The 26346-nt window shown below is 38.4% G+C and overlaps 1 protein-coding gene across 1 annotated transcript in view; it reads right to left on the bottom strand.

Moving 5' to 3' along the window:
* LOC136864289 (polycomb group protein Psc) overlaps nt 1-16131 on the bottom strand; it is a 252009-nt gene extending 235878 nt beyond the window's left edge. Inside the window, exons 1-2 of the mRNA XM_067141068.2 lie at nt 15703-16131; nt 15431-15576 (exon numbers count right to left, since the gene is read on the bottom strand). Of these exons, the coding sequence (XP_066997169.2) occupies nt 15431-15545 (115 nt within the window). The 5' untranslated portion in view covers nt 15546-15576; nt 15703-16131. The remainder of the gene's footprint in view (nt 1-15430; nt 15577-15702) is intronic.
* Between the last annotated feature and the right edge of the window lie 10215 nt (nt 16132-26346).

The raw sequence follows: 26346 nt of genomic DNA, 5'->3' as shown, positions 1-26346 counted from the left end.
GTCAGCCCATCCAAACCGACAACGGGACAAACTTCGTTGGAGCAGACCGAGAACTTCGTGCAGTGATTAGGTCCTGTCAACAGCAAACGGAAGTCAGAAACTTCGCAGAACAAGAAGGAATAACATGGATCTTCATTCCTCCTGGAGCACCACACTTTGGCGGATTATGGGAGGCTGGTGTAAAGTCCTTCAAGTACCACATTCGCTGCGTCATGGGAACTATGTGTCTCACTTAAGAGGAACTGACCACCTTGCCAAACAGAAGCCTGCCTGAATTCCAGGCCTCTTATTCCCTTGTCTTGCAACCCTGATGACCCTGAAGCCCTAACTCCAGGTCACTACCTGATTGGCACAGCTCTCACTACCATTTCCCAGCCAGATCTAGGTAATACTAAGCTTAACCTGACTAGATGGGAAATACTATAGCAGCAACTGCAGAGGTTCTGGCACCGCTGGTCGAATGACTACCTGCATCACCTTCAGCAGCGATCCACATGGACACACTCCAGTTCAAATGTGCAACCTGGTGCACTGGTGGTGTTAAAGAAGGATAATCTTCCACCATTAATGTGGAAACTGGCAGTGATCACGGATGTTCACCCAGGATCAGATGGACTAGTGCGTGTGGCTACTGTCCGCACCTCTCATGGGATAATGAAGAGGCCTATCAATAAACTTTGCCCTCGTCCAAACGACGAAGAGTGATTTATATGTGTTGTAAATATTGAGTGTTGTATTGTGAACTTGTCTAGTGTAATTTGATCTGAATTATTTGTTTTAATTTCAACTTTATTATGTGTACCTTTGCAGTTGTATATTTTAAGAAATTGACATTTCTTGGCGGCTGGAATGTTGGGACAGTGACTTTCTTATGTTTATTTGTACAACTGTTCTTATTGCATTTGTTGTGGTATTTGTATTACTGAAGTGATTTTAGTGTGTTACGCTTGGCTGCTCTGTTGGACGCACTTAACAGTGGGCTGGAGAGACTGTTGGACTTGTCTTGGCAACAATGGTCGATTGTAGATTTGAACTTGAGCTACTATGTTTCGCTTATCGCGCAGTTACACTATGTGATCAAAAGTATCTGGACACCCCCAAAAACATACGTTTTTCATCTTAGGTGCACTGTGCTGCAACCTACTGCCAGGTACTCCATACCAGCCAACTCAGTAGTCATTCGACATCGTGAGAGAGCAGAATGGGGCGCTCCGCGGAACTCACATGTCGAACGTAGTCAGGTGATTGGGTATCACTTGTGTCAGAAGTCTGTACGCGAGATTTCCACACTCCTAAACATCCCTAGGTCCACTGTTTCTGATGTGATAGTGAAGTGGAAATGTGAAGCGACACGTAGAGCATGAAAGCGTACAGGCCGACCTCGTCCGTTGACTGACAGAGACTGCCGACAGTTGAAGAGGCTTGTCAAGTGTAACAGGCAGGCATCTATCCAGACCATCACACAGGAATTTCAAACTGCATCAGGATCCACTCCAAGTACTATGACAGTTAGGCGGGAGGTGAGAAAACCTGGATTCCGTGGTCGAGCGGCTGCCCATAAGCCACACATCACGCAGGTCAATGCCAAACGACGCCTTGCTTGGTGTCAGGAGCGTAAACATTGGACAATTGAACAATGGAAAAACGTCATGTGGAGTGACGAATCACGGTACACAATGTGGCGATCCGATGGCGGGGTGTGGGTATGGTGAATGCCCGGTGAACGTCATCTGCCAGCGTGTGTAGTGCCAACAGTAAAATTCGGATGCGGTGGTGTTATGGTGTGGTCGTGCTTTTCATGGAGGGGGCTTGCACCCCTTGTTGTTTTGCATGGCACTATCACAGCACAGGCCAACATTGATGTTTTAAGCACCTTCTTGCTTCCCACTGTTGAAGAGCACTTCGGGGAAGGCGATTGCATCTTTCAACACGATCAAGCACCTGTTCATAATGCACAGCCTGTGGCGGAGTGGTTACACGACAATAACATCCCTGTAATGGACTGGCTTACACAGAGTCCTGACCTGAATCCTACAGAACACCTTTGGGATGTTTAGGAACGCCAACTTCGTGCCAGGCCTCACCGACTGACATTGCTACCTTTCCTCAGTGCAGCGCTCCGTGAAGAATGGGCTGCCATTCCCCAAGCAACCTTCCAGCACCTGATTGAATGTATGCCTACGAGAGTGGAAGCTGTCATGAAGGCTAAGGGTGGGCCAACACCATATTGAATTCCAGCATTACCGATGGAGGGCACCACAAACTTGTACGTCATGTTCAGCCAGGTGTCCGGATACTTTTGATCACGTAGTGTAGCAATGATGGCAGCGCGCTGTTGTGTGTCTGAACTTCTTAAGTATTTGATGTAAATATGGTTAATAAATTAGTATTAATTGTCTTCCGTAAATGTTTTACAAAATGAGCTACCAGAGAGATGTTGTTTTACCAGCAGACAAACATAAGGTCTGATTTCGAAACAGTGCTGTTATCTATCGATCTGTCACTTTTACCAGATAAGGCATATTGCAGAGTGCCATGGGAAGGATTTGAAGCAGGCAATTGGAGCCAATTAGAGGTATTTCTTACAGAAGAAACAAGGTAATCTCTCTCACCCACCACCTTCTGTGAAGATTATGTCCCACCAACAAACAACTTTTAAGGTTTTTGGAGATGCCAGGCACCAACATTTTGTCCTGCAGAAGTTCTTTTATGTGTCAATAAATCTACCGACACAAGGCTGGTGTATTTGAGCACCTTCAAATACCAGAGGACTGAGCTGGGACTAAACCTGTTTACTTGACTCAAACAGTCAATTCTGTACAGTCTTAGCTATGCTGCCTAGCAATACTAGCGGAGTAATCATGGAATCTTGTTAGAATTTTGAAGGTTTTCTGTACTACGAGCAGCTCTCTCACAATACGATGATCAACTAAGATGTATGCTGGATCTAGATCAAGAAAAAAATAAACAGAAGAGGCCAGAACTAACAAACAAAAAAGGACACTGTGCTTCAACAAAACAGCTCGGATGTTTTTTATCATCAGCAAAAAGTTACTTAAGATTACATCTTAGCACATATACCACATCAACCGGACATTGTATCATGCGAGTTCTATCAGTTTTGGTCTCTGCAGAATTCTTTGACTGGAATATCATTTGGAGATTACAATACTATCAAAAATGCATTGGATGTTTTATTTCAAGCTAGACCAATTCTATGAAAGCATCCAGGCCCCGATTCAAAATATGATTTGTTCAATACAAAATTTTGAGGAAATGTTAAATTTCTCCCCTGTTATTCAAAAATGTATATAGTAAGTGAGAGTAGAAATAAGAAACTGAACTTAAAATTCTCCTTTATTTTTATTAGACAGTATCAAAGAGTTAGTCAGACTTCGGTATTCAAAAAAGACCAAGAAATGTTATAATTTCCAAAGGAAACAGGAAACTTCAAAATATCAAGTGGAAAGTTTTATTTTGTACAGAAAATTTACCACTCGTCAAAGTTTCTGTATACAAAGAGCTTCTATATTGCACAGGGACAAAATCTGAGCTGAGAGACTAAACTTTATTTGTACTTAGATAAAGCAAGAAAGCAAGGAGAACACAAAAACAAAACAATGATGGCAATGACCTACTGAAATCCTCAAATAGGTACTTCCAAGAAAATGATTTGATATCTCAAAAAGAGGATATACCTTCCTTCCCTATAAGCACAGTATTAGGAGTTCTGATTAGGCAAATATGGAAAACAGTTATAAATATGCATACACAGGAACATGGATATAAAATTCAACAACGTATTTACCGGTAATATCATGAAGTTGTTTCAAAAACAAAGAACAATGGTTTTAAATATCAAATAGGAAGTATTAAGAACAAAAACACACTTCTATAGTATTTTGGTTCACAGAGTTTGAATACTGTGTAACAAGCTAGGAGTACTGTTCTGTATAGAAACATGATAACCATTTACACATTTTGCGTACGATATCCTTACAAATAAATATTTAGGTGTTCTAATGAGGCAAGTACAGAAAATTAACTGACATACTCTTATCAATTTGAAGGAACTATATCCAGTCAGAAAAGTGCCCTTGTCCAGAAAGAAAATACTCTTAAACTGCATAGAGGTCATCAAAGCGAAAAATTCTTGTGGCCATTATATGTTGTCATTCAGAGTTCAATCACAAAGACACTTTGGGGGTTGAGATAGATAACTCTGAAAAACAGAAAATGGTAAAGAATTATAATACTTTGATGCACTACTGCTAAATAGAATTACAAATGCTGGGCCAGGTGAGTGGGCTGGGTGTCATACATCGTGTAGCTGTAAGCTGCATTCAAGAGATGGTGGACTTGAATCCTATCAGTGCAGCCCTGATGATGGTTTTCCTTGCGTTTTCCCATTTTCACACGGGGAAAAATGCTGAGGGTGAAGCTTAATTAGACCATGGCCACTTCCTTCGCTGTCATGGCCCTTTCCTATCCCATTGTTGCCAAAAACCTATTCAAGTTGGTGTGATGTTAAAACCACCAGCAAAACAAATATGATGGATTTTATTCACCTCCTTCACTCTCAGTAAAATAACAACCCATTTAATGGGACCAATGACCTAGATGTAAGGCCCCTTTAAACAACAACAATGATCATCATCATCCTCCTCCTCCTTCTCTCTCTCATATGATTAAAACTTGACTGTAAATAACAATAACATTTATCTCAGACAAGACAGAATGGTCTTTACATATGAATATAGTGTTCCAGGAATTGAATGATAATGTTGTTTTAAGTCTCATTAACTACTTTCAAAGTTTTCAGAGACACAGAGCAGAAATTTTATCCCTTGAAAGTTATTTCACGTGCTGATAAAACTACTGACATGAAGTTGATATATTTGAGCATTTTTCAATACCACCAGACTGAGCCACGATTAAACCCACCAATTTGAGCTCAGAAAGCCAGGATGAGAAAGGGCTAGGGAACGTACCAGCCGTGGCCTTAATTAAGGTATAGCCCTAGCATTTGTATGGTGTAAAAATTGGAAACCACTGAAAATTATCTTCAGGCCAGCTGATGGTGCATTCCGAACCTAAATCTGTATGAGAATGGGGAAAGGAACTATATTTACATTTTTTTAAATGCATGATCTAAGAATATTTCATTGCCAACTCTTCCCATCACATTAAAAAGGACAGATTATAAAAACAAAATAGAGGCCATTGAAAATACTGAGGCAGTTAACTTATTTGGTTTTCAAAAGTACGAAAATCATTAGCATTTGACAAAAATTTCTAATTGTCTACATAGCAAGCAGTCAAAATGGAGGTTTCAAGTCCAAGCTCTCTCTTGGGATCAACTGACTGATTTCATCACATATATACTTAAATGGACAGATCAGTACCAAGATCCTCTGTTAAGCTATTATAATTCTGCAGCCACAAACACATTTTCTGTGAATGAAAGTGCATGTGACCCTAAGGAGGGCCACTATGCCATTTCGGTTGGACAAAAATGGAGTAGGTAGCAGGGAGGGGGAGGACCAAACTGCACTAACAATGGTTAGTTACATTAGCAAGTGCTCGAAGTGATGACCTGTTTGTTTTATGCACACGTGGGCAAGCCACTAAATGGATATTCCTACAGATTTTGCAATGAGTTGTCGAAGGCGCTCAGGATTTTCTGTCTCCTCGGTGTAAATACTTTGCTTCAAAAACCCCCACAGGATGATGTCTAATGGTGTTAAATCCAGTGACCTGGCGGGCCAAAAGACAGGTCTCCGTCTTCCTACCCATTTTCCTGGATATGTCTGATCCAGATGGTTACGGACAGTTAACGTTCAATCTGGAGGGACTCCATTGTATTGAAACCAGGTGAAGCATTATCTGATCCTCTAATAATTAACAAGCAAGCTCCTCAAGGCATCTTTATGTTTTCTTACAATAAAGTACTGGAATTAAAAAAATAAGGCTTTTTGAGAATGATGTTATACTGTATAGATTAATAAACTAGATACAGGATTGTGAGCGACTGTAAAAAGATTTCAAAATGATGTGAGATGGACAGCAAACAATGGTAGGATGGTAAACGTGAGATAAAGAGCAAACAAAAGCATGATGGTAAATGGGATGAAAGGTCAGGCTATAAGTTTCACTGAGAGGAAAAGTAGTCCGAGTTTTAATTAGCGTTGATGGAGTGTAAGTACCTCATGGGCAATAGTGTAAGTACTTAGATGTCAATATAAGGAAAGATCTTCATTGGGATAATCACATAAACAGGATAGTATATATAAAGGTTACAGATCTCTTCGTATGGTTATGAGGGTATTTAAGGGTTGTAAAACGGAGGTAAAGGAAAGGTCATGTAGGTTGCTGGGAAGACCGCAATTAGAGTATGGTTCTAGTGTATGGGACCCTCATCAGGATTACTTGATTTGAGAACTGGCAAAAATCCAAAGAAAATCAGCAAAATTTGTACTTTGTGATTTCCGACAAAAGAGTAGTGTTATGAAAACGTTGCCAACTTTGGGCTGGGAAGACTTGGAAGTAAGGAGACAAGCAGCTCAACTAAGCGTATGTTCTGAGCTAGCTATCAGTGGAGGGATAGCGTGGAATGATAATAAGAGATAAATAAGGTTGAGTGGAGTGTTTGAAAGTAGGAATGATCACAATATGAAGGTGGAATTCAAGAAAACAAATTTGGGCAAATATTTGTTTACAGGAAGAGGAATTTTTTTTTCTAGTTGCTTTACGTCGCACCGACACAGATATGTCTTATGGCGATGATGGGATAGGAAAGGGCTAGGAGTGGGAAGGAAGTGGCCATGGTCTTAAGGTACAGCCCCAGCATTTGCCTGGTGTGAAAATGGGAAACACCGAGCTCGATAGCTGCAGTCGCTTAAGAGCGGCCAGTATCCAGTATTCGGGAGATAGTAGGTTCGAACTCCACTGTTGGCAGCCCTGAAAATGGTTTTCAAAACAGGCTCATCATGATGTCAGACCACAAAGATTTGACATCTCAACGATCATGGCTATCACGTGGGCACTTTGTCATATACATGCATCCTGTATGTTTATCATCACTGTAAGGAGTTCAATAGAACCAGTAATTTAATGCTACAAGGAGTTAAAATGTACCAAAATCTTTTGAATAAAATTTTCCATACTGTGGTTGTAAACTGATAGATGTTTTAAGAAATAAAATTTCTTTGATTATCTGCCAGTAAAAACAAAATTTTCATTACACTACATCTCTGTGGAGTAAAAGACTACAGTTATAAAATTACACTTCTACAATACCTTCAATACACAACTCCTTGTAACTACTGTACTCTGATCTCTGTGGACTAAAGATGATAAAACTACCAATTCACAAATATTTTAGTCCTTTAAACACTACCAATAAAGGATGAAAACATCAAATCAATCAATCAATCAATCAATCAATCAATCAATCAATACTGATCTGCATTTAGGGCAGTCGCCCAGGTGGCAGATTCCCTATCTGTTGCAGTGAACAACAGGCCTATACTCTGCAGTATTGTCCAGCTTCTATTCTAATTGCACAATGAATTAGAGTGCCCAGCTGATTTAGGTATCGAACATACATTTCTATATTTGAAAAAACGCTTGCACCAAAAACTACTGAACGTACCAGAATTTTTTTGAAAAAATCTTCATTGCTGACATAGTGATGTTACGAATTAACTTTCCATGATGACTTCAGTAGTCTACAGTTTTTATGGTAAACTGGTTACCACAGTAGAGTGCGTTTAGACTGCTATATTCAGTAAACAGTCTACCTTGTTTTGGCCCACCAAGGTAACTTGTTTACCGTAAAAACTGTAGTGAAGTCATTTTCTAACAAGAAAATGAAGATGTCTGATTCCAACAAATCACATTTTTGCGAACTGATCTATAGCTCTCTAGATAACTACATTCAACAGTGCTCAAATGTAAGCTCTATTTCTTAGAGAGAGAGGCCTATATAGACTACTTTCCAAATATATAACCGTGTGTGTTTTGTATGTGTTGTATATTGCATGCTCCAATAACTGTAATGTTCTCAAGGCAATCGAGTTAGAGGTCTTAATTTGACTGACTAACAAACTAGGCCTACAATATATCAAATAATAATAATAATAACAATAATGTTATTTGCTTTACGTTCCACTATCTACTTTAACGGTTTTCGGAGACGCCGAGGTGCCGGAATTTAGTCCTGCACGAGTTTTTTTTTTCCCGTGCCGATAAATCTACCGACATGAGGCTGATGTATTTGAGCACCTTCAAATACTACTGGACTGAGTCAGGATCGAACCTGCCAAGTTAGGGTCAGAAGGCCAGCGCCTCACCCGTCTGGGCCACTCAGCCTGGCACAATATGTCAAAACTAGGTCAATATTTTAACTGAAGTTTCTACATTCATCAAGCAAACCTATTTAGAAGAGTTAATATCTTCCATAGCCATGTTCGCTGGTATAGCAGTTCAATGGTACTTAGTGTTTGTCTAGCAGTTCAATATCAAACAAGAAGTCATTATTACTGTTCATTATATTAACCTAGCAGCTGTGCTGGGATCCGATCCCACACTTTTGAGCATAAGAAGCGAGTATCTGACCAACTACGTTACAAGCCTGCAAGTACTAAAATATTTCTAAAAATTAATGACAAACAATAATTTAAATTACATACAATACAAATCTTATAAATCAAGACATTAGACTCCAGTCCTTGATTTATAGGTAATTATTCTACCACAGCTACGTGCTGAGTGTGGGATACATCACTCAGATTTCTAAAGGAGACGAGGAGAATTTCAAAAAGTTCGAACATCAACCACTACGAAAAGAAAACTCTCTGTAATCTTAAAGCTAATTATAGACAGGAAAACCAACAATGAATTTCTCCACATTAATTAATAACAAGTTACTCAAACTGATGTTTCTTCTGAAGAAAAAAAAAGATCATGGCAGTAAGTTAAGCCCAAACTTAATATGGCTCTAACCTGTAATAAATGTATTTTATCAGATACATGTCAAAGCTTTTCAGCAAACAAACTAAACATCATGAGTGTGACAAGTTAATGGTAGGCCTATGCTTCCAAAATAACCCTAATTCAATGTGCTGTGAAACTACTAGGGCCTATTATACTGGTACTTGTGTTGTGTCTGGTGATTTTAAAGTATTTAGATCTAAAGTATCCAAATACTTTTTAATTAAGTTATTCTTATATAGGCTAATTGGTGATAACTGACAAGATAAAGCAACTTCGCTACAACTTTTATTTTAAATTTTTAAAACAAGTCTCCTTGGAGCACTTTCAACCAATCTTCGATATCTGACTTCCAGAACATGAACTCTCAATATCATTTGTTCTTGCCAACATTACACGCAGAAAGGCAGGTTTGAATGATGTGGTCATATAATGTGCTTTGAGGTAGAGTAAGTTAAGTGTATACCGGTACGTTACCTATCTTTCATACAGTTCTAGAAAGTTAAGGTCGAGGTGGCTAGGGCTGATGTTGAGTTCTACATTTGAGATGATGACTGATATTTTTAGTTTTAAGAGCACTTATGTGTTCTATGTACAGAATCTGTATTTGTCTACCTCCTACTAGACATAGGACATTAACATGCAGGCATCAACAGAAGCATGAAAATTCTTCTCATCAACCCTAAGGATACAGCCAAAACTAGTGTTTTAAAAAAAAAAAAAAAAAAAAAAAAAAAACCAACCCGTCATAGGGCCTACACACTTTCTTTTATCTCAAAGCACCAACATTCTCAACAAACAGACATAATTCAAATCACACACATTATACAAACACATCAGACAAAACTATCTTGGAAAATGAGTCCATGCTATCTTGGTAGTGAAGTTTCTGAGAGCAGCTGAATATAATCAGAAAAAGGGCTCCAACAAGGTAACTTGTTTACCATAAAAATCAAAGTGAAGCCTTTATCTTTCACTGTCCACTTTTAATTATATTTCACATCAGTTATGTGGGTACAAGTGATGAATTTCACAAGCAAGTAATTTAGTTAGCAGAACTACTTTAGCCTATAGCAAAATAATAGTTTTGAAACTGATCTACTCATATACTGCACACAAATAAACACACTGTATTTCTCTGCAAAACATCACTACAACTTTTAACCAAATACTAAACATAACCTACATTTAACAAACTACCGTACATGGTTCTATATCAGTTGTAAGGTGAAACATGGGTAACAAAAGCAGGAAAGTCACGAGGTTCCCTGAAAATTTGGCCCTATATTGGGAAGGTATATAACTAGCAGTGAGATACGTGTGTCAACATATGGATATCAAACTACCTCACTCTGAATATTGCACTGTATGCCACATTTTGGCACAGGCATCGGCTTCTGTTGTTTCCCTATAACTGCATAACCTTTGGTGGTGCTTTTTGAGGATCCAACCAACCTCTGGGTTGACGACTTAACAGATAGACATATGGATATATAATTAACATACACCTCTGTAACTCAAGCAGAGAAGATTTAACCCTAGAATCATAAAGTCCCTCCAGTGTAACACTAATCATAAACTTTTGTCTGTCAGACTACCAACAAGAAAAGCATTTTAATAAGCATAAACCCAACATTTTACACACAATACAAAATAGTATACTTAAAACTATCACACGTAATGATGACAATACACTCTGGTCAGTTTTTCTTCAACAGGCACATTCAGTGCACTGTTTTGCCTTATGATCAAGACACATGTGCCTCCGGCATGTTTTGCAAAAGAATCGGGTCATTTTTCTTTTCTTTAATGGACAAAATACACAAATTTTTCTTCCTTCAGCAGTACCTGGTTGAGGCTCTTCAGGAATGCCATCTTTTCCAAGAATTTCAGAGATGGTACTCTTCAGGCTACGCCTCAAAGTTGGTGTCTGAAGTCTCTCTTGCAGCTTTGTAGTCATTAGAATTTTGGATATACCCTTTGCAAACTCTTGCCTTGAAAGTGGCTTTTGGCCTTTTTGAACCATCATATGCACATAAATAATGTATCAATTGACAAGTGATGTATTAATCATACTATAAAAGATACACATTGGCCATCTTCTCGTTTTCCTTGAAGAGGACATCACTGTTAACATTTCATCTAAAGTGTCCACGGCACCTTTAGCCCATCGTAGTCTTTCGCCATATCTGGTTTCCCACTGGCGGCTATTGTTCATGGTATGTAGAAAGGAGGATTACATTCTTGTTTGGTTTTCCTACATAGGACACCATTGTTTTTATACCATCATAACAAAACACGAAGGACCAAAACTTTCTTAGTTTGTTTTCATCTCTGGCAGTATCTGTGGTTTATCTTTTCTCATTGTTCCAATGATTGTCAGGTCATGGTTACAATGCAGAGAATCGGCCAGACGAACTGAGGTGAACCAATTGTCAGTGGTAATATTTCTGTTTAATCCATGTATTGGCCGGGTAATTCCATTCACGGAATACATGGCCAAAGGGAGGTTTGTTGAATTAGTACCTTTACCAAGGTATGGGATCGCACTGAGCATGTAAGGTACTTAGTTTTAACGTCACATAAAACGATTTTTATCCCATATTTGTTGGGCTTTTTGGGCATATACACGCAAAATGGACAGCAGTCTCGAAATGTGACCAGCTGTTCATCGACTGTTAAGAACACTCTTGGAATATAGTTACGAGTGCAGGTTGAAACAAACTGATCCCAAAGCTCACATATAGGTGCAAACTTATCATGTTCACGACGCATAGGTCTGGTTGTCTTGTCGTCAAATCTAAGACTGTTTATCAGAAAGTCAAAACGGTCTTTTGACATGCAAGATACATAGCGTGATCCACTGAAACTAGAGTCAAATAATTCTTTAGAATTCACATGGTTACCTTTCTGAGCAGCTGACAGTACTAACAGACCCATGAGAGATTTCATTTCTACTAAATTAGTTGAGCAATTGGTTGAGGTAATATTTCTGTATTTTTTATTTTTATCAGTGATTTCAGTATTGGTGTGAGTAACTATTTGGTTTAGCATATTATCAGAAAAAAATAAAATGAAAGCACCTATTGGACTTTCAACTTTTGCTCCATCATTTACTGGCCTTTATCTCGTATACGTCATAGTTTGAGCTGGTGTTCGGCTTCCAGCCCTTTGAGGCTTTTTTTGTGGACCACTTATGACCGTCTCGTCCTCTGAGAATCGTTTTCCTGGGAACAATTATATTTGGGTGGCTATTGTTGTTTCTATCATTATCGTTATCACTGTCAGATTCCAAATGTTGAATACTATTACTGAACTGTTGAGCAATAAGGTATGGTCGGCATCACTGTCTGACTAACGCAATGATTCTTCTACACCATCTTCAACTTACATCACTTTCATTACCACTAATGTCTCCTGAAGACAGTGATTCTCTGTCTAATTCAGAAAGAACTGCAGCTATCAATTCATCATCGTGCGTTAGATTTTCCATTTCAGTATCCTATTAAGCTTACGTATTACGTACAAAAAACATTACTGTAATTAACTAAATATTCACACTATTTACAGCTATGTACAAATCACAAATCATAAACTTTCGTCTCTCAGATGACGGTCATATCGCAACGGACAAACAACTGGACCTTAGTACTTGAAACCAAGGTCAGCACTGATTGTTGATAGCTGGGGAAGAATAGATGGAGGAGGGGAGGCACAGTTCATTAGCGTGTGGAAATTCCTGCGGAAATTACGGGGGTGCATAGTCTGGGAAAATGAAATGGCGTATGCCTTTTAGTGCCGGGAGTGTCCGAGGACATGTTCGGCTCGCCAGGTGCAGGTCTTTCGATTTGACTCCCGTAGGCGACCTGCGTGTCGTGATGAGGATGAAATGATCATGACGACACATACACCCAGCCCCAGTACCAGAGAAATTAACCAATGATGGTTAAAATTCCCGACTCTGCCGGGAATCGAACCCGGCACCCCTGTAACCAAAGGCCAGCATGCTAACCATTTAGCTACGGAGCCGGACGTAGTCTGGGAGATGAAAGTTTATGATTCTAGGGTTAACCTACCTAACCTGATTTGTTATCGCATGGGTAAGAATCAAAATATGCATGACTGAGAAGGTTGGACATACTTAGGAGTCCAAACTGAATCTCACATAGTTCCAGAAGGACAAGATAACATTTTAACCACAATATTTTGCTTAATTATCCAATTTGTGCTTGTAGACTACATAGCCTAATCAATTCTAGTCAGAAGCTGATAATGTTCAACCTCCCATGCATCAACTATCCTCCCAAAACAGAAATTGCTAGGATTCTTCTATGAGTTTCATCCAACAGTTTCACTTAATTCCCATTAAAAACAGCCAATTAGGAAAAACTATCCCCAAAGTCACTTCTTACATTCTCAAAAAGAAACTGGTTTCCGATTCTAATTAGCCTGTGAAAAATGAGTAGCAATTACCTCAAAAAGCCAACTAATAAGCAAGGAAAGGAAGTGCCCAAGAACTTCGAATGTGCATTCCACCTAACAGGCATGTTCCTAAGTGAAAAACAGAAAATGGAAGAGTTTTCACTTTAAGAATCAATAATCTGTTCTGCACTCTTTTAAGCTGTTATGGTAATAAGATAGTTGTCAGTTATCTTAAAACCTATCATAAATGAGCACACTTCCAAACAAAATCAGTTAGTCTACTTTGAGTAGGCTAGTTTTTTTTTGCAGTGTTTATAAACATATCTTGTCAGTATGGTCCTCCTTTTCATTCCTTGATGGATGCAGTGTTTTTCTATGTCTCCGGGCTATGTAGCTTCTACCAAAGTTCCAGTCTCATTTATTGCTACTGAGCTACTGAGGTATGGGTGGGCTGAATAATGACAGTCGAAGCATGACTCGTGTCTGAGAATTGTGAAAGGTTACTCGTAGGGTAAGTCATACTGGACTAATGAGGATAGCAATGGCAAACTACCTCACTTCTTATCTTGCTTAGTACGTCTCATTTTAGTGCCACCATGTGTTTTTGCCATTTCCCATAACCGCATAACCTCTGGTGGTGATATCTGAGGATTCAACCGGCCTCTAGGCTGATTATTGAGAGACAGCAGATATAAAGTGATACATCTTAGTTCATATTTTTCATTATTATTTACTCATCTTTAACCTACTTCTCATAATTATAAATAAAGCCTAGACCTACAATGTAGTGAAAATGATAGCATGAAAAACATGTTAACATTTAGACCTAGTTGACTTTATGGAGGAAGAATGCTAAAGTGAAAGTAAAACTTAAAACAATACTGACACAGTTGACAAACTTTCTATAGTAAGTTATTCAATGAACGTATCACACCTAGAACAATACATTACGAGTACTTCAGTTTCATTCATTATTATTCAAGCCGAGGAAAATAGATTTCTGAAATAAGATTTCTCTACAGTACTTTATTCCCATTACAAATTACAAGCAAGCTAATACACAACAATTTTAGACCTAATAACGGAAATGAGTGTAAGGAAAAGTTTTGCCATGTGAGGATAATTTTGATTGGCAGCACAGTTCTCAGTTTATGTATAACACATATGGAACTTTCTCATAGCAGGAACTGAAGCTACACAAGTTATGTTGTGTATTCTTTCTCTTATATAAACAAACTATAAAGTGAATGAAGCGCAAGTTCAAATACCCTCCCTACACTGGAATATTGTCTGAACCACTATTTATCATTTGTTTCATCATCACTAGGCCTACATGGGCTGTAGTTTTGAACATACGGTATGAGTTAGATGACAGATATGACAAACGTGTTGTACACTAATTCACAGTCCTTCCAGTCAATCAGGTTCTTGTTACAGAACTTAAGAAATAACAAATCCCACGCAAATTTACCTGACGTTACCTGTTACAAAACCATCACACGTCAAGGTAGCATTCAATACTGAACTTGTTCAACAAGGTCTTCACTGCAGACTACATAAACTAAGTTATACGGTATCCGATCGTCATCAATGTATTCAAAACATGGTGATCCAAACGCTATCAATTTATTCAAATCATGGTGAAACAGTTTCCACGAATGGATTCTGCTACTGTGATTGCATGCCTACTGCATATAGTGACAAATTAATTTTAATACCTCCTTCATGATCTTTGCATCTGGAAATTGGGAATAATCTTCAAAAGTTTATTAGCTAAACGACCACATGAATTACTGCCCGTTCAATTTTTCAACTGAAAATGCGAGGGTCTGGGAGATGAATCCTGACTAACACTAACACCTGTGTTAGAATTGGGCATGTTGAAACATACAGCCAAAGGAATCACATATGCTACTTACTGTACTGAGTTTCCTCAATTTTGTACTTTGTTTAGTACAAACATGAGAGTCACTTCTCACATATTACATAAAATAAAATTTAATTTATCACTTACAAGAATGTAAACACTCGATAATGGTTGTCGCATCAATATAGTAACCACCGCATAAGACACACATCAGATGAGGATTGAGATCTGTGATCTTGATTCTCCTTGGGCGATGCATCATTGTAGAGATGCGGATCCGGAGCCACAAATATCTAAATGAAAGAATCAATAAGTACCATACTGATGTAAAATAACAACATACACACGCTCGTGATGCATTATGAAGAGCTGTCATAAGTGGAATATACACCATAACTTCAACGATGCTGTCATCTCACCTGCACACATTTTGTAAACACCACCAGCAGCTGGGACGAGGCCTACTGTATATATTGTCCCCAGCGAAACCAAGGGGACACACAACACATGATAAATTAAACAGCACTCCTAATATATTTCAGATTACACACAAAACACTGTTACGTCGCACGAACCAAATTCTGAATCAAAATAACAATGAGAAAACTTGACGCGATAGAAAATACGACAGCCATATTGGATTGCATAGCCTATTTTACTTTCGGTGACCCCCATCGGAGTAAATGCTAATACGCACTGACAGGTATTAGCAATGTTATTAAAATATCAAGTCGGGGAAGGACTGCCAAAGTATACATTACAACAATTCGAACAGTCGCATTTAACTTCAATGAACTTCCGTAACCTGGCACAAACATGCCATAAGCTCGTCCTCAGCAGCGCAGAGGTCGACCCAACCACTGCCTTAATTTGTTTGTTAGAAGTCACGTGATCCCGCCAAACGTCAGTTACCAGGCTTCACCGAAGAGCAGTTAGCTTTAATTGCATGTGGTAAGTGAAGCATTTTTCTAAAATTAATTGCGTAAAACATCGAACATTTTCTCCGGAGTAGCGATAGAACCTTTAAAAAAAATGGGGTTGCCATGGAACTAAAATTATTGTTACATTTTGGGGGGCCAGTTTGAAAAATGAATCGACGTTAAGTCCACTAACGAAACACTTGATAAAAAGATAATTATAAAGAATGCTACTCAACCATGTCGTCACTGCTTTTCTGATATACAGTCCATCGTAGTTTTAAGGACGATTTCGGGTTAAATATAAACTGCATGCCTGATATAATTTAGCTGTAGTAAACAAAAAACCTTATGACGCAAAGAAAAAAATCATACGGTACTTAAATCTATGGGCGATGCACTGTTGTGGAGATGCGGATCCGGATAATTAGCATTAGGTTTAAGTTTCATACACTACAGGTAGGCCAATTCCGGTAGTATGACTAAAAGAAGAGCCAGACCATCGAGGACTGGGGGTGTCAGATAGAAGGCGAAGGATGGAAATGAAGATCATCCTAGCACTAGAGGAACTTACAGGTTGGAGGAGAGGGGAACTGAACAGCAAATGGGAACGAGAGGAGCCAGTAAGGCCCCATTCACAATGCAAACGTAACCGTAAAATTAACGTAAAATGTGTGGTATTCACAATGGAGTGACGTACGTAACGTAAAGAAGACTCAGCAGCCAATCAAAACACCGCCGTGTACAAAAGCAGGAAAGTCGGGTTGCTACACAATTCTCATCTCCGTGTTCTGTTATATTTCAATACCGCGGTGGAATCCAACAACGTGCTAGCAGATCTGATGTTACTGCACACATCTCTTGCTTTGCTCCTGGGAGCTGTGTACCTGAAAAGGCGAAATAGACAATGGGTTCATCCTTTGAATCAAAGGAGGTTATCACAAGGCGACTTTGGTAGGTAATCTACTGCAAGAAATGCGAGGAAATGTTCCTCATGAGTTCTTTTTGTACATACGGATGAAACCCGAGCAGTTTGACACGATCTTAAGTTTTGTGTCACCATTTCTAATTAAAAGAAGTGCAAGGTCTCCTTTGCCGACGGCTATGCACCTACCTATCACGCTCGGGTAAGATGTTCTTTTATGATATCGTTTTCGTAAACTAGTAGTCAATCAATCACTACTGATCTGCATTTTAGGGCAGTCGCCCAGGTGGCAGATTCCCTATCTCTTGTTTTCCTAACCTTTTATTAAATTATTACAAAGAAATTAATTGAACATCTCCCTTGGTAAGTTATTCCAATCCTTAACTCGCCTTCCTATAAACGAATATTTGCCTTAACTTGTCCTCTTGAATTCTAAATTTATATTGTGATCTTTCCTACTTTAAAAGACACCACTGCAACTTATTCGTCTACTAATTTCATTCCATGCCATCTTTCTACTGCCAGCTTCAATCATACCACTTACTGTAGTCGAGCAGCTCGTGTCCTTTCTCCCAAGTCTTCCCAGCACAAACTTTGCAACATTTTTGTAACGGTTCTCTTTTGTCATAAATCACCCAAAATAAATCGAGCTGCTTTTCTTTGGATTTTTTTTTCCAGTTCTTGCATAAAGTAATCCTGGTGAGGGTCCCCTTCACTGGAACCATACTCTAGTTGGGATCTTACCACATACTTATATTGTCCCCCGTTTCTACCATCAAGGTGATTTGCCCTAGACTAGTCAGCCGATCCCAGGTGTGCTCAGTCCAAACTATGATAACATAATGCCCTAAAATACATACACCCTGGATCTTGATGGGGAACATATAACTAAATACGGACACGGTGAGGTCAATTAAAACTACAAATAAAGCAAGGCGAAGCATGACGTCAGTTTTGTAGGAAAGTTTGTTTATTAAAAATAAACAAGATAAATATTTAAAAGATAGCAAAAGTATCAAATAATCCAGATTTTACATGACTCAGATTGTTATTTTTCTCAGCTTGATAAAGTCCATCTTGAGAATCAGAATTACAAATTTACAATGTATGCCGACAGACATACTTAACATATCAAATCAAATCAAATCTTGAAGTTTCATTAATTTTAACGCATGGGCTTGCATGATGGCAGCACGCTCCTGGCTTTACTTTTGTTGACACTTTTAACTGTAGATGAGTACGTTCCCCATTTCTGCACACTTGACATTGCAGTGGGGTCCCTAACCTTAAGAAAAGACGTGATCTAATGCGCAAAAGGGTGGGGGGTGGGGCAAAACCAACCTATTATATAAGACGCTGAACGGTAAAATATATTACGCACAAAATACATCTCGAGCCATGAACAATCTCATGAGCATAACAAACAATGTGGATCGGAACCACACAAAGATCAAAATCATATAAATGGCAAAATATATACATTCAAAGAAACAAAAATATTATATCATATTTTCCAGGGCTCACCAAGAAAAGCATGTGGCATTCACGCAACTCGCATCCAGTCAACGGAAATAAAAGGAAACATAATTACACTTTAAGGCCGGTCTCCACTGATTAACATTTAACACCAACATGTTAAATTTAACATGTTACAATTGACATGTATATTGTGATTGTGTCTTCCAATTGACTTTGCATGTTAACTCAGAATGTTGACGTTAACACTTTTAACATGTTGGCGTGTTTACCGCTCCAAGTGGAAAACATGTCAAGTCAAGTCGTTGTTCGTGAGATGTTGGCACAGCTTCGGCAAATTATTTGCCGTTTCCATGTCAACAGATAGCCAAAGGACGCAAACGACGTGCTTCTCGTGAAGTAGGATTATAGTTACAACACTCCGCAACACTCATTCTCTTTGTTATAAGCTACAAATACAGTACCGGTACGCGCACGTGTGTCATTCTCTCTGCACTATACTAAAATTTACAGTCAGAAATGGAGTGGAGGAAGATTATTTGGACTTAATTAATGATATAATAGAAAGGTCTTGTTTGTGGGATACCTCGTCAAAAGAATACAGATATAAAGCGAAGAAATCCGACAGTTTCCAGGAACTCTAAATTATCTATAATTGTTCCCGCGAGTGCATTAAAAAAATCTAGCGTCCCTCCGCTCCCAGTACAGTCGAGTATTACAAAAAAAAAAAAAAATCAAAAGTCGGGTGCGGGAGCGGACGAAATTTATACTTCAAAGTGGTTTGCTTTTGAAGCAATGGGCAGGATGAGGGGAGGAAATGTGTCTAATAAAACTACATTTCTAAGTCATAACAAGAAGCAACAGTGGCAATAACAAAGGGCGAAATCCTCTTCACCTGAGTCCATTGTCCTTATTTGAAAATAATAGACACCAACTAAATGTATTACCACAAATTGATATGATGAACTACTTAGGGCCTATACATAAACAAATAAAGTCAAGTTTAACATGTTTATTAAGTGTGGACACAATGTTAAATGAAACAGTATTCAACATTTAAACATTGAATATGTTGATAGCCTCACCAGTTAACATTTAACATGTTGTTGTTAAATGTTAATCAGTGGAGACCGGCCTTTGAGCAACACTTCCTATTCAATGTAGGATCCTGAAATTAATTTCATGACACAAAATCAATCAACTGGAGGACTTTACAATAACACGCACAAGCCAACGTGGATTCCTGAAATGAAATTACGTGACACAAATTCATTAAAATAATGACAGAGTAGGCTTTACCTTTCAACATATAATTCAACGTTGTATCCTGGAAAAGATTACATGACAAAATATTCCTCAGCGCGGTTATATCATAACAGAAAATCCGAAACAAACGTCGCAATATAAAACTCTCGTCAACTACAACAACCGTAGAGACATGGACAGAAACAATAAAATCACGAAGTATAGGCCGCTCAAATAAAACTCTTCTCGGTAGACAATATATCACCCTCGCCAACACACGGCGGAATGACTCAAAGTGGAGATCCACGTTTCCCAAAATAAAGCAGCAAATACCAAAACCACAGTGTCCAAACCTTTACACACGCTGCTCAACAGTCTACCCGAGGCAAGTCACATAAAGAAATGAGGAACGCATCCTCTTACTCAAAATCACACATATAACATCTCATGTACTAAAGTTGCCTAAAATGAAGAAATATGAAGGACGTCGTCTAACATTCGCTCGCATGAAAAGAAACAAGACCGCGCTGGTCGCAAATCAAAGCATTCGCGCTCAAAGTAAACATGAATAATGAAGTGGCCAACTCTGTAATAAATATGATAAACTGAAAATAAGAAATTGCCACATTGACAATCGATCATGTCTGAACATCGGGAAGTTACTAAAATATCTCAATCCTACATCGCGAGAAACTCGTATTGATAATAATAATAATAATAATAATAATAATAATAATAATAATAATAATAATAATAATAATAATAATAAATTTTACAGAAATTTTATTCTAATATTCGGAACTCGAAATACGAAACAGCGTTCGTGGAATTCGTGAATCAATTACTAATTTGCAACCTAGATATACAAAATAGTCGTGAGGATGACGCTATCAAATTCGTGGATCCACACTCCACCGTCTTACACACTCTCATTCACACATCATGCAATAAATCCCAGAAAACGTCACGGAATGTTTCCGTACACTTAGAGCTCCCATTAATAATACTTTAATCTAGTCCTTCCCGACTTTAATTTGAATCCTTATTTACATTTACAATTAAGCCCCAAAACGTACATTGCGTCTCAAATCTCAAAGTAAAACAAATCAAATATATATATGAGGCTGAAATAAGAAACTGATTCGTAAAAAAATGACGCTTACCACTCAGCTAAATAAATCAGAATAAAATGTAAGAAAGCAAGCTGTGACCTCATGCAAACGGTCCACGTTTACGTTACAATTATATTTACATTAACAAGCTTCCTATCATTTACTTTAAATAGGACGTAGTCCTTCCAAACAAAGCTACATCTACTGAAATTAAACTACCCTATCCCCTTTTGCAACATTAAACGCGTTCACACTCACATAATTACATTAAAAACTCTGTACTCATCTGTTTCGTTGACTTATCGCCGCCTGTCTTCAGGAAACAGCCGACCCCATCTTGTTTTTAGCCAGCCATATCGATGATGATGCTGCCTTCAGAAAAGACTTGGATCAGTCCTTTTGTCTCCATAGAGGGGTAGAAAGGCAACGCCGTATTTTCCGCTGCTGCTTCTGCTTCCGGTTGTCGTCTAAAACATTCCCTCGTTCACGATGTAGAAACTAGGTCAAGATCAACCTGCCGGTTACTAGAATACTACATCCGGGGGTAATTTCCACTGACCGTGAAACCAGTTCCCATTCTGTCGCGGAACCGCTTCTCTTTTCTACTCCCGTAACTAGTTCAAGTATGTCCCTTTTTATAAAAGGCTGGACTGGAAATTGTAAAGTTTATGCCCTCAGGAAACTATTTACACAGGCAGGCTACTATGCATTTTGAAATGATTAGATGGAACTAGAACTCCCTTTGCTAATCGTACGTTAAATGCCATTCTCCCAGTATTACAAATTTTGAATAGATTAAATGCAGACTGAGCGTCTTCCAACAAAATTTTACAAGTCCCCACACGATCACTCGCGTAAATGAAAACTTCTTTCGATGCTACCTGCACAGAATCTCACCGAATAATAGGGCAACTAACTGACGCGGTCATCGTTTTTATTAACTCGTCCTCGAAGACGCCGTCGTATCCTCGATTGGGGTCATCTCTTCCCTAGACCAATGCCTAGCCATATCAACGGTGGTTCTATCGTTTCATTGGCTCAACACATCGCGTAGCTGACGCTTACTTCAAACATCTCTCGTAGGTGACGCTAGCCTCTCGCTGGGCATCCGAAATGTTGTCCGTTGGAGTTCTGTTGTTTCCCTGTTCTGCTTTGTGTACGTCGTGTCGAAATTCCACCTTCCAAACTTAGCTGGCGGGCAAACAAACACGAGCTCCAAGTTCCCTGCGGAAATTGCGACATGTGCTGCTGAATATAATGTTTCCTGCCAATTACTAGTACTTAAGAAAATGAAATATTCTATGTATTGAACCCGAGTGACTTAGGCCCAAAGTCAATCATGATTTGATTGATAAAATAATATATGGTACATTTATTGAAATACAGAAGTGTAGTTGAAAACATTTCATATATGTAATGTCGAAATAGGAGCGAAGGAAGGACGACAGACTGGAGCCTGACGGATTAGCTCGACACACCAACATTTAGCTACTTCACAGCAGGGGATCTCATTAGTTGGCGAACAAGGAAATACAGAGTCCACAAATAAGTCTTGGACAGAAAGAGAAAGGGGATAGGTGATACAAAGGAAGCTCGCTACTTGAGTAATGCACTGGGATATTTTTGGCAGGACGGAAATTCCGTGACGTCATGGAAAGCTACAGCGGCTGCGAGGACATTCGCTAGCCTAGGTTCGGGCAGGTGGAGATTTAAATCACGTGACCGCTTGCCGGCCAATCGTAAAAATTCGATGGAAGACTCAGGGATACCATCTTAAGGAATGATGGATGAGATATTCTCGTAACTTCAAAATTAATCAGTAATAAATTATTGTGAGTACACGGATCGATGTAATGGATTTATTAGATGTCACGCAGGGAAAAATAATCAATAATTATTGGCAAATTAAATAAATTGGAGGCTGGATTTCTTGGAAACCAGACAGCTTGAATGTCATTGGCTGGACGAAGACCACGTTGTAAGGGACGCTTCCGAAGGCGCGAAATGTGAGGAGCTAAATCCACCCGTATCTCCTAAATCTGTGATCACCAGGAGTTCATATTTAATCCAGCAGATATGCTAGCGGAGTGGATTAATTTGATGTAAATTTTAACGTCCAATTCGGAGTGCAAGGGCCGATATTAAAAATCCACCCCCTCCCTAAGGGGTATGACGTCAATGAATCCGCGAGGGAAAGCTTCATCCATATATACGGGACAAGGGATCCTCGCCAACACACTTGAAATGAATCTCTGGAGGTGAACCGTCGGTCGCAGCTAACTTCGAATTTTACGGGCATACAGTAACTCAACATTTAATGGCGCGAGCATCCGCCAGTGTTTGTAAAATGTGATCGCGCTCAAGCAACATGAACTGGAAATAGTTAACGTAGGACAGTGTTTGTCAGTTATAAATATCAGTGAAGTAAATTAATTGCACTGCAAGAGAGTAATATAAATTGTACCACAATAAGTACGTACATAACAGACTGTGTGACGAACAGTACTTTAAGGGAATAATAGCCTGTACTTTGCAATATCGAACCGCTATCATGAACACTTCAAGAGTGCCGTATGAAACGGGCGTATCGCGTCAGACGACATAAATCGCGACGGGCGTAAAATTGACACCTCGTCGTACGTGTCCAGGTCCATTGTGCGGTAATTGGACGAAGATTAAAATAGTGTAAATATTAAATTTTTGGGTCTAGGATATTAATTTGTTGTATAAAAGTTAAAGTGTTCAGTGTTAACGTTGTCAATGGTGAAGTTTTGGTGATAATTAAGGTATTAGTGTAAAATGGTAATGTGCCAGGAAATCTTTTGTGGAACTACGCCATCAAGAATGGAGGAGTAAAATGCAGAGGGGGGCCGAAAGGAGCCTCTCATCTGCAAAGCTGTAATGGAATACCGAGAAACTAAGATGAGTACATAATGTATATAATATTATGGAAATGTTAGCGTGATTGGGAAAATGGGAATAATTTGATTATACTTGGTTACCTTCTGTAACAAGATGAGGCGCTTAACGACCCCATCCTAAATTTGTAGCACGGACAGTAGTAAATAATAACAATGTAAATAATCGGGTCTTTTTCTGTATTCAGTTTGTTGTAGATGTAAATTTTGTAGATATAGGGTAGTACGTTAAGTCATGCATGCATTCTTAATTTCTTTGTATTCAAGAATAATTTTCTTTACATTTGATTTTGGTTATTATAGTTAAATAGACCCGATATGTGCTTTTCTGTTTGACATTTTAACGAGCTATGTAATGACATTGAAGGAAGGTCCAGCTTCGTCATACCAGTTGTGTTTTGTTGTTGATTAGTATGTTCATATTTTCAAAGTGAAGTTGTTAAATTTGTGAGAAGCGATAATAATAATAATAATAATATTCCAAGTAAATCGTATCTGGATTGGTTAGTGCCAGAATGAATCGAAATTGTAAAAGGGGTTATGCGTTAAACATATTAAGAGTGGATTACCGTGTAACAGGCGAAATTAATTTTTTTAATTAATAATAATAATAAATAAAAAATAAAACTACTTTTTTTTGAAGAAATATTTTTTTATAAATTGGATATAATAATAATTCATGTGATATTGGAATATTTATTGAGCCGTGCGTAATAATAAATTCAAGTGATCAGGTGTTGAGTTTGTCGGGAATCATTTAATGACGGTATGTCGTTTTTAATTCGGAATTAAAGTGTGTGGTAATTTAACTTGATAAATTAATAATATTGAAATGTAGATCGGTGCTAATAATCCGTACATGTTAATGAACGTGTGGTTTAAATTACGGTCCAATGTATTTTTACGTATAAATGTCGTGTCTTAAAGTTGCAATTCATTAGCCGGAACTCGTAGGACTAATATTACGAAACCATGATTGTCAAATTTTGGTGAATAATAATTTCAAGATGTTACGATTATTTGTGGAGAACGAACTAAGGCGTAGATCGAAATGAGATAGAAAATGTTAAAGAATCTGCAGTCAGATAATAAAAGGTCGTACGATGTCAGAAGTAAATAAATAAGTCAGTTGATAATTCTGTGAGAAATAAATGAATCAAGGAATATTGAGATAGAAAGGAAAATAAATTCCGTACGAGAGACACTTAGGATATTGAAATGAGTGTAAAATGTACGGGCAGTGTCACAGAGAAATACTGAGTTACGTAGCGGGTAGAATTCGAACCCGTGACAGCATGTACGAAATAAATAGACTGCACCGCTATTCGTCGAGATACTACGGATCTAAGGATAATGAGAGTTCAGAGTCCACATAAATGATCGTATATTGTAATCATTGTAATGACGAGCGATGACAATCATGTCGTGATAATAATAATAATAAATATTGCAGATAAATGATTGGACCGCCTTGAGTAAATGAGCATTGATAAAGATGTTAAACGGGAATCTAAATGATAATATGCAACCGATAATAATAATAATAATGTAAGGACGATGTTAAATCATCGCGGTCAGATTAATAATAATTGTCATCATAATAACAGTAATGATGCCGTTGGTTGATCAGTGAAATAATTATAATTGCGACCGATATCTTAATATATTTTGGCGGAAGTGACCGGTTCATTAATAATAATAACATCTTGAGTGACGTGAATAATAATAATAATATCTTAAGTCACCTATTCATTAATAATAATAATAACCACAAGAGGGATATAATATTTTTTTTGCTATGGGCTTTACGTCGCACCGACACAGATAGGTCTTATGGCGACGATGGGATAGGAAAGGCCTAGGAGATGGAAGGAAGCGGCCGTGGCCTTAATTAAGGTACAGCCCCAGCATTTGCCTGGTGTGAAAATGGGAAACCACGGAAAACCATTTTCAGGGCTGCCGATAGTGGGATTCGAACCTACTATCTCCCGGATGCAAGCTCACAGCCGCGCGCCTCTACGCGCACGGCCAACTCGCCCGGTAGGGATATAATAATAATAACATTAATAACCATTTGTGTTTGCGTCCCGCATAATAATGACGATATTAATCAAACGTGACAGTGCCAGGAACCGTTGAGTAATAATAATAATAATAATAATAATAATAATAATAATAATAATAATAATAATAATAATAATAATAATAATTTCAAGGATGATAATTTCATAAATATTCTGACGATAGTGGATTAAATTATTTGGTGACAATATCCCTCTATTCGTATGTTGAATAATAAGAATGATAAATATTATAATCATTTTGTTGCCTCGTTATCGTACCGTTTCCGTACGGGACGATGTTACAGTAATACCTGGTGTGTTTGTTTACTTCGCCCGCGATGCGAGGGGGGTCATTGCCACGGTATTTCCCACCGCTTCTCGTTATCTCATCTGTGGCAGTAGTCTAC

This window comes from Anabrus simplex, chromosome 2 (genome assembly GCF_040414725.1).
Source record: "Anabrus simplex isolate iqAnaSimp1 chromosome 2, ASM4041472v1, whole genome shotgun sequence".
NCBI classification, from domain to species: domain Eukaryota; kingdom Metazoa; phylum Arthropoda; class Insecta; order Orthoptera; family Tettigoniidae; genus Anabrus; species Anabrus simplex.
The sequence above is the reverse complement of the archived record's forward strand: the minus strand, read 5'-3'. Positions and strand labels throughout refer to the sequence as shown.